We start from the raw sequence: 14,662 nt of genomic DNA on the forward strand, positions 1-14,662 counted from the left end.
AAATATGGCCCGTGAAGAGCCCGCCTCGATCTGCACAGTGAGCTCAGAGGCTCGGCGAGCGCAGCCGTGCGGGCGCTGGGCGAGCTGCGACTGACACCCCGGCCGGCGCGGAGCGTTCTTACTTTCATTTAGCGCTCACTACACTAAATGGGGCGGACAGCTCGTGCTTAATGCAGTCTGGCTAGGGTAGGAAAACGGCTCAATTCACTGCTGCCGAGATGAAGTATAAGGTAAGAAGGTGCCTTTTACATAAGGTTTCCGGGGGGGGTGTGTGTGTTTCCCACTGTGACAGCTTCTCTGCAGGGACTCCTTCTGTGCCCCACAGAGTTCTGAGATGGGTCTCTGTCACTGAGGGCGGCATACAAGCGAGCAGGCGGAGAGCCAGCCTCTAAGCCCCGCGCCGGGAGTTCACTGCACCCCCGGGGCCGTCTGCTCTAAACGTTGTGCGGAGTTAGTCTGCGAGCTGGTCCACAGCAGCCGCTGCGGGTCAGAGGGTGGGTCAGTTGCCGCGGAGCAGGCGTTAGCTCACGTCTCCCCGGCTCCCCGAGGCCTGGCCTCCACTGTCCCGGGAGCCATAAGAAGAGAGGAATCCCAACTGCTGAGTCTCCCAGACTGGCTTAGAGCAGTTTTCAGCCTTTGCTTTAAGCGTCTGGTTTGGGAAGCAGTCTCCCAGGTGCACTTTTCGGGGGAGAAATTGAAAGCCCCAGGTACTATTATACAGCTCATGACGGAGAATTTTGACATCCTTAAATGATGTTGGATGTAAGAACAAATGGGTATTTGCCATCTCTTGAAAGCACTTTTATTGGCCTGTGAATGGACTGAGGGTCTGAAGGCTCCAGGGAGCTTATTGTCCCTGAAGCTCACAGTGTCATAATACTTCGGCAGCATTATTTTCCCATGCATTTTGCACCATTGTTTGTGTGTTTATTCTTGGCAAAAGGATTTTAACATGCTTGGCATGTTCCGTTTTGTTTACGTTGCCCCCACCTAACCAGGCAAGCATCTTCCAGAGACACCATACAGAAGCAGATTGTAATGAATTGGGCATGAATATTCCTTGCAGGATGAATATTTCTATTCTAGAATAGACACGAGTCCTAGTGCGTTTAAACAAACGTGCTGTTATTGAAATGAATTTTCGCAAGGTGGCTATGCTTTTGGGGTGACAATTTCTATTTCTATTGACGTTCGGGATGGTGCTAGCTGGGAGTTACTTTGTTTTCTTTCTGTATTATCTAGCTTCTGGCCCATCCTTTTTTAATGTGAGGTTGTAAATACTTGGTTCTGGCTGATAGCCACTGGCTAACCTCAGTGATAAATCTTTTGTTCAAAAGCTATAAATCTTGTTCCAAAGCTCTAAATCTAAATGCAGAAAGTCTTTACTGTAACACATGAGTTACAGTTCTTGAAAAGGTTACAACTGTCTGAAGACATAGGTATCAGTTACCACTGTACTATCAGCTTTCCAGTATCTGTCTCAATAGGAAGGATCAGAGGCACAGATAATCTTGAAGATTCTTAATATTTTTGCCTTTAGGATGCATCCAAAAACAAGTCCTTCTCCCTGGTGAGAAAGCTCTCTCTCTTGAAGTGGTTTCCCCGTATTTCCTTGAGAAGAGTGACAGGACCAGATCTCAGGCGGCCTCCAGTGACTCTTTGCCCCTCCTCTCCCTATGGCTGAATGCCTTCAGTTTCATAAAAACTGCCTTTCAGGAAAAAAAAAAAAGGGAAAATGTGTTTCTACTTTTATTATTGGAAAGTATAAATGACTGAAATTAACATTGAGTGCTGCAATCTAGAAAGTGACAAAAGTGACCAAGTCTAAAGTCACTTTTATTCAATGACCTCATCATGTTTAGTTTTACTCTTATGGAAAGAAAACATCATGGCAACTGACAATGTAAATTGCGATTGTCATTCATGGAGAAAATCTTCCTCTTTGCTGGGTCTTACCAGTGTGGAACAAATGCCCTGCCAAGTGATGTAACTGTATGAGTTTTATTAGCTTGTGGACACCTTCACCAGCAAAAATACCGACTTCGAAGGACCAAATGACAGATTGACACCTTGTGGTGACTATAAAATAAACCAATACCTGAAGCAATCTACTTTCCCTTCTTATAAAGCCTATTTTCTCTCTAGTTAATAATGGACAACTTTATTTCAGGATAGGATTTTGTTATTTTAAGTGGAGGAGGTGACACAAAGATAGAGTGATAAATCACATTTCTTAAGACTTACCATGACATAAGAGGTAAGGAGAGAATTGTCCTATTTAACTCTCCCATTAACTCCATGAGGCAGGTATTATTATGCTCAGTTTCAAATGTGGAAATTGTGGCACAGAGAGGCTAAGCAATTTATACAAAGCCACACAGCTAAAAAGTGGTGGAGCTGGGATTTGAGCCAAGGCAATCTGGCTCCAGAACTTGTGACTTTAAATCACCATTAGAGTCAGAGAAAGAACCATCTGTGACCTCTCGAAAATGTCTGACTGGTGTTTTCTTCTCCCAGGAAGTTTAAGACTATTCATCCCAAGTATCCTGCAGGATAGATTCTTATTTTCTTTTTTTAGACAGTAATTCTGCAAAGCAAAGTGAAATGCACATTTGGCAGTTACTTGTTTAACTTGAGCCACTTAGGTAGTAAAACCAGATAATTATTAGATTGTAAAATCCTGGAGTCAGGAATTATCTTTTAAATACTGTGTTGGTCTATACACTATAAATTTAGCACAGTCAGACTTAAAAATGTTCCCTGAGAGATTTATAATCCAGCCACTAGAAGATTTTTTTTTTTTAAACCAGATTATCTGGTTTGCCTACTTTGGGGATCGTAACTAGAGAACAGTTACCAGACTTGCACTCATTTTGCACTCACACACAGCTCCAGGTCGGCCAGCCACGTATTTACAATAATCTTGAGAACTGTGGAATGTAAGCTGTTACTTCTGTAAACTTTTTTGGTTAGCACGTATCTAGTCTATTTTTATTTCATTATGTGTTTTTTATTTGTACATAGGAAGGCTGCAGTCACTCTCATGTGTACTTAAGGTTCTGTTTCTCTTAAAAGGATTCAGTCTGAGGTTCTGTGATGGTAAATTATGGGGGCTTCATTTATTAAGTGTTTTCCACAAGCTCCTCTGAATACTCAGAGCATGTTCTGAAATGGGGGGAGGAGGCTGCGCCTGGATAGCAGTGGCTTACTCAGTGAAGGCTTCCCTCTTGAGGGTCTGGAGGCCGATTGTTGCTGCTGTTTGCCAGGAGTGTGAGTGAAGGGCCCTGCACAGCTGTGTTTGAGCAGAGATCCGCACCCTCCTCGGAGGCCCCACCCACTTTGTGCAGGCCCAGGCCCCAGACTCCGCCCACTTTGTGCTGCCCCCCCCCCGCCCCCCCCCCCCCCCACCCTGCCCACTTATTGCAGGCCCAGGCTTGGTCAGTGCTCTGCAGGCACTGCCTGTCTGATCACTAATACCTGAGCAGCTTTTGTGGCTTTGCCAAACTTCTGAACCCCGTGTGCCTACATTTAAATTCTAAGTTAGTTATTTAGTCTGCTGTTCAACAAAATCATTCTTAAACGTTTTGATTGAAAAAAGTTACAGATGAAACTTACAATACAACAAAGAAAACCACATTCTGAAATTCAGATTCCTGTGATCTGCTTGAATGTGGGCTCGGTAGGTTGGGAAACAAGAAAGTGTGTACTATGAAAGCTTTTGAGGGGACTTTGAAAACATTTTATTTTCTCAAGCTGGCCTGAGAAGGAATGATCGAGGGTCTTTGATTTAATCAATGACTCTGTAATTCCCAGTTCTTTCCTCACTCTGACACTGTGGTTTCAAATTCTTTTTTCTCTTCTAAATGATTTGTTGCATTCAGTCCAAATTAGAGACTCCTGCGCCCCCTCTTTAAATCTTATGTGGGATCTATGAATTTGAAAGCACCAAAAGATGCTTTGAAAAGTGTTACCTTTATTATCTATGTATTTATTTATTGAGAAAACCCATATTCAGAGCTAAATGACTTACCTGCACAGGGATGAAAGTCTTTGAAAACTGAGGGGGATTTGATAACACCAAGTGTAGCACGTTGCATAGTGGGGAACACACCAAGGATTCCTTTAGCACCCTTTCCTTGCTGGAGTGTATGTACATCAGTCTTCTCAGACTTCATCAGTGGCTTCCTGTCTGCCCCCTCAAAGACTTCAAAAAGAAACTTCCTCTCTACTTTTCAAGGCCCTTTGCAAATTCTGTCCGCCTTTTGTGCCCTTATGACCTCATCGTCTCTCATTTTTTCATTCAAGCATTCCTTATGTTCTCTGATACCAGACTTCTGTAGGACTCGCCTCACCCCCCACGCAGACCTGCCACTCTCAAAGCCCACCGTGTGCGCCTCCTTCTCTCCTCCCTCTTGGCTCTGCTCTGGGTAATCATGGTCCCTTGCTGCTCCTGTTCCTTTGCCCCTGTCTGCTTGTGCCTACGTGACCTGGTTAGTCTGTCACTCCCCACCAGTCATGTTTCTTCATCCATCCACTCTATAAAACAATCAAAAGCCTGACCTTTTGTCTCCTTGTCTGTCCTATGACCCCTAGGATAGGCTGTATGTTTTCCACCTCTGCCCTACTCTGTTAGCACTGCCTTACTTATTAATGCCTTTCGGTGAAACCACTATCTAAACGAAGCTGTAACTCATATAAGTTGCCCGCTGGGGCTGTCCAGTTTGAAGTAAGCCCCATTGAATTCTGGAGACCCACCCTTTATTTGTATGTAGAGGCAGATTGATAGACAAGTCCTTGACTAAAAAGTGTGATCTAGGATCAGTTATGGGCTTGAAGGGGCAGTGCCTTAATCTCAAATGTTCTCTAGTAGAGACAAGATAGAGTGTGAGCCTTGGAGAAAGGCATTTCTGTTTCTTGTGACTTAATGCTTTGTAAACTTGGGCAAGTGAAGCTCTTTGAGCCTCAGTTTTCTTATCTGTAAAATAGAGATAATGACTGCCACATACTATTGTTCTAAGGCCTAAATAAGATAATATATGAATGTAGAGTATTAACCGTGGCTCCTGGCGTATGGTAAGTAGACAGTGCTGGTCCGCCGCAGCTCTCCTTATATGGCAGATACTCAATAGATGTTGAAAGGATGGGGTGGACTCAAGACCTGATGATGGTATTATGTCAAAATCCCTGTTACCAGGTTAAGATGATTGACTGTTGTTTAGTATCCCAGAGGCCTGGATGTGTGCTGTAGAAATGCAGACGCCTGACACAGGGACTTACCAGCATGCCTATGTGTCCACTTGCTAATATATTAATGACTCGGTATCTTCATTGTTACTAATAAGATTTGATATTCCTGAAAGTACAGGATCTTGCTCATAGTAAATACTCAACAAATGTTGAATTTCATAAAATACTTCTACAAGTAACCATTACAAAGAATCTGAAACTGTATGGCATAGTGGAAAGAACATGAATTTTGTTTCAAATCCCACTTTTGTTACTTTCTAACAGTGTAATTTCAGGCAAGCTACTTTAGGCCTCTGTTTCCTATTTATAAAATGGGAGTAATAATATCTGTCTTATCAGATAGTTGTAAGGATATCATATATGAAAATCATCAGTTTCTAGCACACAGTAGGTATTTAAAAATGGCAGCCATTATATGATGCATTAGAAGCTGTATATTATATATTTACACATATATAGATATAGAAGCATTATACAGGTAAAAATTTAAGAGGAAACATTTGTTAGAATTGTTTATCCATAACAAAAATATTAGTAAGGAAAAGAGAAAGTCATCAGTGTGAAAAACCAAAGGTCAAACACAAAGGAGATGAGTTGGGGGATAAAGGGTAAACTATATCCCTTATCCTATTGCGGTCAGTTAGAGTGACGTAGATGTGAAGTAAGAGGTCTTAGTGATCTATTTTTAGATCATTTTAGGGTTAGAAAGACACCTAAACAAATTGGTTTAAAATGCCAGCCACCGGGACCGTGGCAGTACTCTGCAGTAATGTAGAGACTTCATTACCAAGGCTCCTTGCCAAGATGAACAAAACAGGGCCGCGGGGAAGAAATGCTATATTTCTAATTTAAAATGCAGAGAATAGCTGCCGGTTTCCTAGGCAATGGATGATTGCAAAGAGTATGGGCATGGAAAGAGGGACCCCCCCCAAAAAAAAACTTGTTTATACTTGTCAACAACACCCTGCTCCATCTTATTTACTTACAACATTCCAGTCATCTCCCTGCCGTAATTGTTACTGGTTAATGAGGACTCTGCATGCCTGGGGAACATTACAGCCTAGCTGCAAAAGACTATTTTCCTGAGGAATCTTCATTTTAAGATAAATGGCCTTGTTGGTGACCTTTTCCATCCTCCACTGGGAAGAGCAAGTCTTTTAGAAGGTACTTTTAGCAGATAATACGGTCTAGCTGACTGAGGCATATACTTTGAGGAAAGTGGAATGGGCACTCCAGGAAATATGAGTAGTGATGCTGTGTGAGCGTGATTTTTCATGGTTGAGGTGGGGCGTGGGGCATCTCATTATGGAGATATTAAAATTGCCGGTGGAATGGTTGCAAATACATACGCCTGGGCCCCATCGTGGACATTAAATACCAGTTTATTCTTAAAAAAGAGCTAGTCCCTTTCCCGGAAACCTCCTCCCCAACCATTAATGGTGCTGAATGGTGTGTAAATAGGTAGTTCAAGATCTTTATTCAAAGGCTGCGTCCGTCGATTTGGAGGTGCCTTATTCCTTTGCAAATCTTGGTGCGTACGTTGCAAGTGAGAATTCCTTCTGCTATTTCTCGTATGTCAAGGTAATAGTTAGAAGATGTTAGCAAAAATGTTTCTCATGTGGAATGTTGATGTTTATGCTTTCTAGAAATAAAGATTGAGCTGTGAATATGTAATATTACATGAACAGGTAAAAATGCAAATATTGCACAAAAATGTTTGATAGCTCCTTTTGAATTTAATTTTAATTCCTTTCTTTACTCTGTATGTATGTTGGGTGGGGAGGAATATTTGTGAAGCTCAATGGAAAACTGCAGTAACCAGAAGGCATATAAAGCTAAGATTTGAACGGGATCTTCTTTTTATTTATTAAAACAATATGTATTTAGACAGTATGAAGGGCCATTAACATCCTTCCTAATTTCTTTTAGTTATGTGGAAACCCTGTGTTGTCTCTTGCTAATTATGAACTAGCTTTAATCTCATTGATTCTCATTGTTACCCTTAATTTAGCAGCTCACTCCTACAGGAGATGTGGCTAACACAGGATTCATCTAGGCTTCTCTCTGTCCCCAGGCTCTGTGCTCTTCTGAAAGAATAAGCTGGGATTTCCCCCTACACCCCCAACCCCAAATAACCATACCAAGCAAAGCCAGAACCCTGGGAAGGGAAATGAGGTGGACGTCTAGACGCTTCTTGAACTCCAGTTTTCCTGGAGTTTAGAACCTTTAGTATCTAACAGGACATGTCACTAATCTGTCGATGAATTTTGTCGATGAATCATTTGTGGTATGACTTAGAATGTGGCAGGAAATGGGTTAGTGGATTGCAGTACCTCACAGCAGCATTGACAGAGCAAAATTCTGAAGTCTCCTTCCCCTGGAGTGCTCATCTGGGACAGACCTTTGTGTTCTTCTCTGATTCTCTGACACTTTTCTCTCAGAGCAAAGTGTGAGGAGCATGCCCTTAAAGGGGGGAGGGGAGGGGACATTAGGAATACAGTTAGCCCCACAGCATTCTTTCTCTTCGTGACCCCAGTCACTGTGGAGCTGGACTTGTACACAATCTCACAGAGGCCCAGAGGCCCTTGGAATAGATCTTGTTTCCTTGTAAAGATCATCTTGTCAATTAGAGAACACGTGCATTGACTGAATCGAAGATTCTTACCAGGACCTATCTTTTTTTCTCCCAAATCCTAAATTCAACTAAGGCAGACCCATTGGCAAGATACATACTTGCTAATGCCTATCTTTCATTTTTAGTTTAAAATATATATGTAATTTCTGCAGGTATGTATCTGTGTTTCACAAACCCAAAAATGGGACATATGGTCTGACAATGGGAAGGATACTTGAAACTACGACTGTCTTGGAAAGTTCAGGAACACATGGTCACTCTAGACAGTCAACGTGGGCTGCTCCAGAGATCCATCAGCTGTCAAGAGTGCTACCCCTTTTCCCTTATGGCAACCTTTTGACAGGAAATTATCTAAAAGGCTTTTTTTTAAGTGGATCCAGGTAAATTTTTCATGTAGACTCATAAATAACATTTACTTATAAATAATAAGCTGCTCCTTTTCTTTTTTCCTTGCAGAAATGGGCATCTTTAGAAACGAGAGCAAGCCCATTTTGCGATATGGACGCGCGCAGAGAACACCTGGGAGCGTTAAGCAGGAGGGAGATTGTATTTCCCTTGTTCTTGTTTGGAACCTGGCGTGGCAGCCCTGGGCCTCGTAGCCCGCAGCGTCTGCATCAGGCCTCCTGCCTCCCTTATTAAGGTCTTAATTACAGACGCAGCTTACTTCATTGCTGGAGGGAAAGAATTTAGTTTCTCTGAACTGTGTCTGTTTTTGGTGTGGCAGGTGTAATCATGATGAGATCATTTCTGGTTTGTTTTCTTTTCCCGGAGGAATTTTTTTTTGAGGGGGAGGAGTCCAGTTCTTAAGACACAATTTCATGAGCTCATAAGAGTGAGTAATAACTGTGCTTTGATTTTATAGAGACTCTTCTGAAGAAATCAGAGTGTTTCGCGTATAGTTTCATGATTCCTCATAATACTATTATAAAGAACACGTTCATGATCCCCATTTTGCAGATAGGGAAACAGAGGCACAAAAGGCAGTGATTTCATTGTCATTAGTCTTACGCTATGAGGACTGAGACTGGACTCTGTATTAATTCAATTTAGATCCAGTCCTCTGTCCAGGGTTTCTCCAGCTCAGCACTAATGGCATTTAGGGCTGGATAACTCTTTGTGGCGGGGACTGTCCTGTGCATTGCAGGACGTTTAGCAGCATCCTCAGCCTCTACCCAATAACTACCAGTGACACACACACATTGTGACAACAACAAAATGTCTCCCAATGTTGCCAAATGTCACCTGGGGGAACGAAATCCCCCCTAGTTAAGAATCACTAGTCTAATCTCTCCTACTTCTTTCTGCTTAGAAATCATCGCCTCACTGGTTTTATGTGATAGAAGCACAAAAATACAACTGTAGAACTGTTCGCCATAATTTTATCATGACTGAGGTTGAGCTGAATGTAACAGGACCTAACCAAAAGGAAACGTCCTCTTACACACTTAGTTTCAATTTGTTCAAGAGAATACCACAAAATACTAAGAAGCGTGGGATCTCACCCAGTCACATGTAAAACCCTCAGGCCATAATTCTCTGAAGTCTTCCTCTGGCATATATATAATTTTATATACAATACAATGAAAATAATGGAACATGCATTTAGAACTGGGCCGTGAAGAAAGCTATTTTATTCTCATAAACTGGTGTATGATATGTACATGTAGGAGCTTGTCTATATACTTCTAGCCACTGAACAATTTCATTCTGAGGTTTTCCTCTGTTCCATTTGCTCCTGCCATCTTTCCTCTCTCTTCTAGCTAAAAAGCTGCAGCATCTAAAGGTATTTATGTTTTTGGGGGGTTTTTGGTGAGGAAGATTGGCCCTAAGCTAACATAAGTTGCCAATCTTCTTCTTTTCTTTTTCCTCCCCAAAGCCCCAGTACATAGCTGTATATCCTAGTTGTAAGTCCTTCTAGTTCTTCTATGTGGGGTGCTGCCACAGCATGGCTTGATGAGCGGTGTGTAGATCTGCACCCAGGATCCAAACTAGCAAACCCTGGGCCACCGAAATGTAGCACAGGAACTTAACCAACATGCCACCTGACAGGCACCTAAAGGTTCTTTCTTGAGACAACTCTGCAGTTGCAATGCTGACAGCATATGATTGTATACACCCTCTCGGCCAAGTGTATGGACCCATTTTTTAAAATTCATTGAGGACCTCACAAATTAAGTGGGATAATAGCAATCAGGTTCCAAACCTAGGTCAGGTGACATCTAAAAGAGTTCCCGTAAGGGGTGGCATCCAAGTTACATCAGCTGGGTTTGGGCTGGGAGACTGATGAGGATTGCTAGCATGTGCACACATCGGTATTGGTGGGTTTAGATATAACATCATACCTTGGGGACTTCATACCGCGGTGCAGGAAGATAAGATATATGGGAATGTAAGAATAGGAAGATCTTTCCCTTCTTTCAAATACTTTATTAGATGTTATAACTTGTGTGTTTTGGCTTTTGAGAAGTGATATTGTTTTGAGAAATGTACTGTAATATAGTGGACTGGCATCTCCTACTCCTTTATAACTTAATTCTCATTTCGCTTCCCCAAGTACCTGGATATTAGAGGGATTTGTCTAGACAGGCAGATAGAAGTGATCTGGTGCCAACACTGTAATGTTGGCTGAAATCCAGATGGTTGTTTTATTGTTAATAAAACATATCTTTTGGGTGAGCGGGTGTCAGGTCTTCATCATTATATGGTGCCTGTCAGATTTATCTAGGGACAGAACCCAGAAAAGAGTTTGTGCCTGCCCCGTGTTTTTGATCCTTTGCCAATAGACTCTACTTAAATCTATCAAAACCAGGCAACCTGAGACAAATGCTTATAAATTCCAAGGCTTAATAGCAATAGTACTAAATTCTAAGATGGAGAAATTTCTTAGGATGCACATCCTGGTCTGTGGAAAAAGTCCTAGATTAAGAGGGGAACCAGATGCTAGTTCTGGCTCTGCTGCTAATCTAATAGGAGACCCTCTGGACTGTAAAGCAAGAAGATTGGGTTAGAATGATCTCCAGGATCCCTTCTTAGTGTAAAATTCTAGTCTAGTTGGTTCTGGTCAACCTATGGGTGACTTCTGGTTCCACTACCCATGGAAACCTAGGTGTTCTTCCACTGTCTTTAAGGCCCTCAGGAGTTGCTTAAGAAAATCTCAAAGGCCACAGAAGTGTGGAAAATTGAGCTCACAAGATACATGTATTATTTATAATCATCAGACTTGTCACAAAAAGCTAGTTTATTTTTCTCAAATGCTGTCAGCAATCAAATTCATCCTCTACAATAGGCTAAGAAATAATAGAAGCTGCCGTGAAGTTGCACACATACCCACGTGCATGCACACCTACCTAACAGCACATCTGTAATTTTCCTAAAATGAAACAAAGGATTTACTCCAGGCTTTCATTGGTTCCATGATAAACAAATCCCAGGATATGAAGTTTCTGTCCTGCATCAATCTTATATTACGAGAGAATAGATGGCATTCATTCTAGTGCAGAAAAGGAAGGGAACCCAGCATTTGAAGAAACGCTTTTTAAATCTCGTAGCTATGCTGTCCATATCATGTTACCAAATCTGGTCAGATCAAAAACTCTTTCTGAGATCCAAATATCCAAATTTGCAGTGAGCATCAGATCTTCTCACTAACTCTCAAGAGGTAGTGTCACTTTGGTATGTGAACGACCAAAGTAATGCTGGGTTCTAAATGATCCCTCCTCACATAGGAATAGGCCAGTATGGAAGAGACGTTAAGATTCCCAAACCTGGGAGCCTCACAGGAGACCAGGCACAGGGCGCAGCCCCACGGCACAGGTGAGGGCTGCATGTCGAAGAGTACCTTTGGGAAACAAGTATCTAATGTCACATTTCTTAAAGCATCTCCCATTCAGAAATGGTCAAAAGGGAATGCTGTGGCTAAAGTTCACAAGGCTGGAAAATCTAAGAAAGCAACTTGGGGCAGAGTAAATGACATGAAGATTCAGAGAGGGTCCAAGATACTCATGTGAGCTTTGTGACCATCATAGGAGTATAGAAGTACTTTCCAGAAAATGAAAATCATTGGCTAAAATGTGGTATAGGTGCCAGAGGAATCTTTGGTGGCACATGTGGGACACTCCTCACCAGGAGTCAGAAGTATGACTGGGGACTAGTGGGACCTAGCAGGAACCGCTGCTGCCTTTCTGTGGCTTCTTAGATCACTTAGTGAGAAGTATCTCAGATCGCAATCGACAAATAATGCTGAAAAAAAAGACATGGATGTGCTATTTATCATGTCTTCTAACTCCTGAACTTGAAAGCTTCGTGTCTGCTACTTAATCTCCAGAGGATACAGTTCTTAGAAAATTCAGCATTCCAGGTCATCCAATGAAAGAACTCAGGTGTAAGCCAAGTATTCCAAGACTTGAAATCCAGACATTTGTAGAGATCCATGTTTTCTGACTATAGCTGTTTCCTTCTTTTGAAATCCCACATACCCCTATAGCTTAAAGGTGATGGCGGGAGGAACCCAAAGTGATTTGTTGGCCCTCAGACTGAAGCTGACTTTGTCAGCAGGCACAAAAGCACGGGCGCCTTTCTTTCTCTTCCCCAGTGTGTCCTGAGACTGACCTTGGTGATGCTCATCGCTTAGCCACTTCCTTTAGGACTGATTTCCTTGACAATGGCCATTTCCTTCTTTACTGTGTCTGTTTCTCAGGATCTGTCGTGTGTGTGTGTGTGTGTGTGTGTGTGCATGCATGTGCGCTCTGCCAGAGTCCAGGGCTAAAGTTTGGGGGGTTGGGTACAGGAAAGTCATGTTGTTAAGAATCTGTCAGCCTTGAGCCCTTGGCAGGAGCTCCTGCATGATAAATATAGAATGAAGTAAAAATAATAAGAGGAAGTTGGGCCATTGATGATGCTATCAGTCTTAGAGTGGTGACGCCCCAGCCATTGTGTCTCATTTCTCTTCAAAGAGCAGCTTGAATGGTCATGGAAATTATAAGTCACACCTCTCTGTATTTGGAATAGCAGATAGTTTCCCTGGCAGTAGGAGTAATAAGCTTTCTTGACATTTTGATAGTGGTGGGGGAAAAAAAAGGCAGGAAAACGTGGGGGATGGTGTGGAAGCTGTCATGCAACCTGGAGCTCTCTGTACCCGCTGTTCTGGCTGGTCATACCATATTTTCTTCCCACTCCTCAGGCATAGCTTGGAAACCAGGAACAGCAGAACCCAAATGTTCCGGCAGAGTATGAATGGTGCTCTGTCACCTGCTGCCAGCTGTAGGTTGCTACACTGAAGGGAGAAAAGGTTCTTACAGAGACCGTTGCGTTTGATCTGGCTGGTACGGTCAGCTCCTCTTGGCCTTCCTGTTTGCTCAGTGGCATGGACACTAGATTCAGCCTCCCCATCTACGTCATTATCCTGTTTTAATAGGGAGGGGCGGGAGCTTTCCTGCTTGCTGTCTCACACGTTCTCTGGCTGTGTGGCTTACGTGACTCGGACACACCATTGATCTTTTTGGTTCCATTATCTCGTTCATCTTCCCATGTCCATCTGAAAATTTTAACCAGGTGTCTCATGGACTTCTCTAGAAAACATTTTCACCTTCTCTGTAGAGAACCAGGAAATCAGAGTTCAGAATCCATTTCAAGTTAGCAAACATTTAATGAGTGTGTATTTTGTTTCAGACACTGGGCTAAAGTTCTAGAAATGCCATCAGAATAAGACAGCCTCCCTGAACTTAAGGAGTTCACAGTCTTGAATGGGTTACTACAAGTCATACTGTAAGATAGATTTACAGAGAACTGGAAAGGGAAACAGTCTGATAGGTTTTGGAAAGATAACTATTCTGGTTATGTGGAAGATGGGTTTGAGGTGGGAAGAGGCTGAATGCAGGAAAACCAGTTGGGAAGCAATTACCATATTCCCAAAAAAAGTTCCTGAGGCACTGAGCTAGGAGTGGTGGTGAGGAGGAGAGCATGGAACTAGGAGTGGTGGTGAAGACGGGAGCAGGGAACCAAGAGTGGTGGTGAGGAGGGGAGCAGGGTCCAAGTTGACTGAGTTTCAGGTTGGGAAGAGACTCAGCAGACCTCTGAGGCTGCTATCTTGGGCAACTGTGTGCATGCTGTTAACTAAGAGAGAGAAAGCAGGAAAAAGGGGGTTTTGCACTGGTTGAGTGAGAGGTGAAGATACCCATTAGACAATTGGACATATGGGACTGGAGTGCAGAAGCGATATCTAGGCTGGAGCTATGGATCTGAGTGTATGTGTGTGTTTAGATGCCGTCAGCATGGATGAGATTTCCTGCAGAGAGCAAGCATATAGAGAAGACAAAAGTGCAAAGGAGAGATCCCTTTGGAACACAATTACTTAAGGGATGGGCAAAAAAAAAAACCCTTTCAACTGTTCAGGAGAAGAAAGATGAGTGGTCACAAGAACAAGAGGAGAGAGAGAACTAGGAAGTGGAGTCATGGAAGCCAAAAGAGAGTTTCAAGAAAGATTGGGTATTCACAATAGCCAAGAATTGGGAGCAACCTAAGTGCCCATCAAAGGATGAATGGATTAAGAAGATGTGGTATATATACACAATGGAATACTACACAGCCATAAAAAGGTGAACTTTTGCCATTCGTGACAACATGGGTGGACCTTGAGGGTATTATGCTAAGTGAAATAAAGTCAGAGGGAGAAAGTCAAATACCGTATGATCTCACTCATAAATAGAAGATAACAACAACAACAAACAAACACAGAGATTAGATTGGTGGTTACCAGCGGAGAAAGGGGGAGGGTGGAGGGCG

At 42.7% G+C, this 14,662-nt stretch overlaps 1 protein-coding gene across 3 annotated transcripts in view; it reads left to right on the forward strand.

Annotated features, from left to right (window-relative positions):
* The window catches only part of NEDD9 (neural precursor cell expressed, developmentally down-regulated 9), a 179,474-nt gene that overhangs the window by 132,487 nt on the left and 32,325 nt on the right, over positions 1 to 14,662 (forward strand). Inside the window, exon 1 of one of the 3 annotated variants that reach the window (XM_070515629.1) lies at positions 28 to 230. The exons of the other annotated variants lie outside the window; for them this stretch is intronic. Coding sequence (XP_070371730.1) covers positions 219 to 230 — 12 coding nt within the window. The 5' untranslated portion in view covers positions 28 to 218. Of the gene's footprint in view, positions 1 to 27; positions 231 to 14,662 lie in introns of those variants that run through there. 3 annotated transcript variants of the gene reach the window in all.

Source organism: Equus asinus, chromosome 8 (genome assembly GCF_041296235.1).
Source record: "Equus asinus isolate D_3611 breed Donkey chromosome 8, EquAss-T2T_v2, whole genome shotgun sequence".
NCBI classification, from domain to species: domain Eukaryota; kingdom Metazoa; phylum Chordata; class Mammalia; order Perissodactyla; family Equidae; genus Equus; species Equus asinus.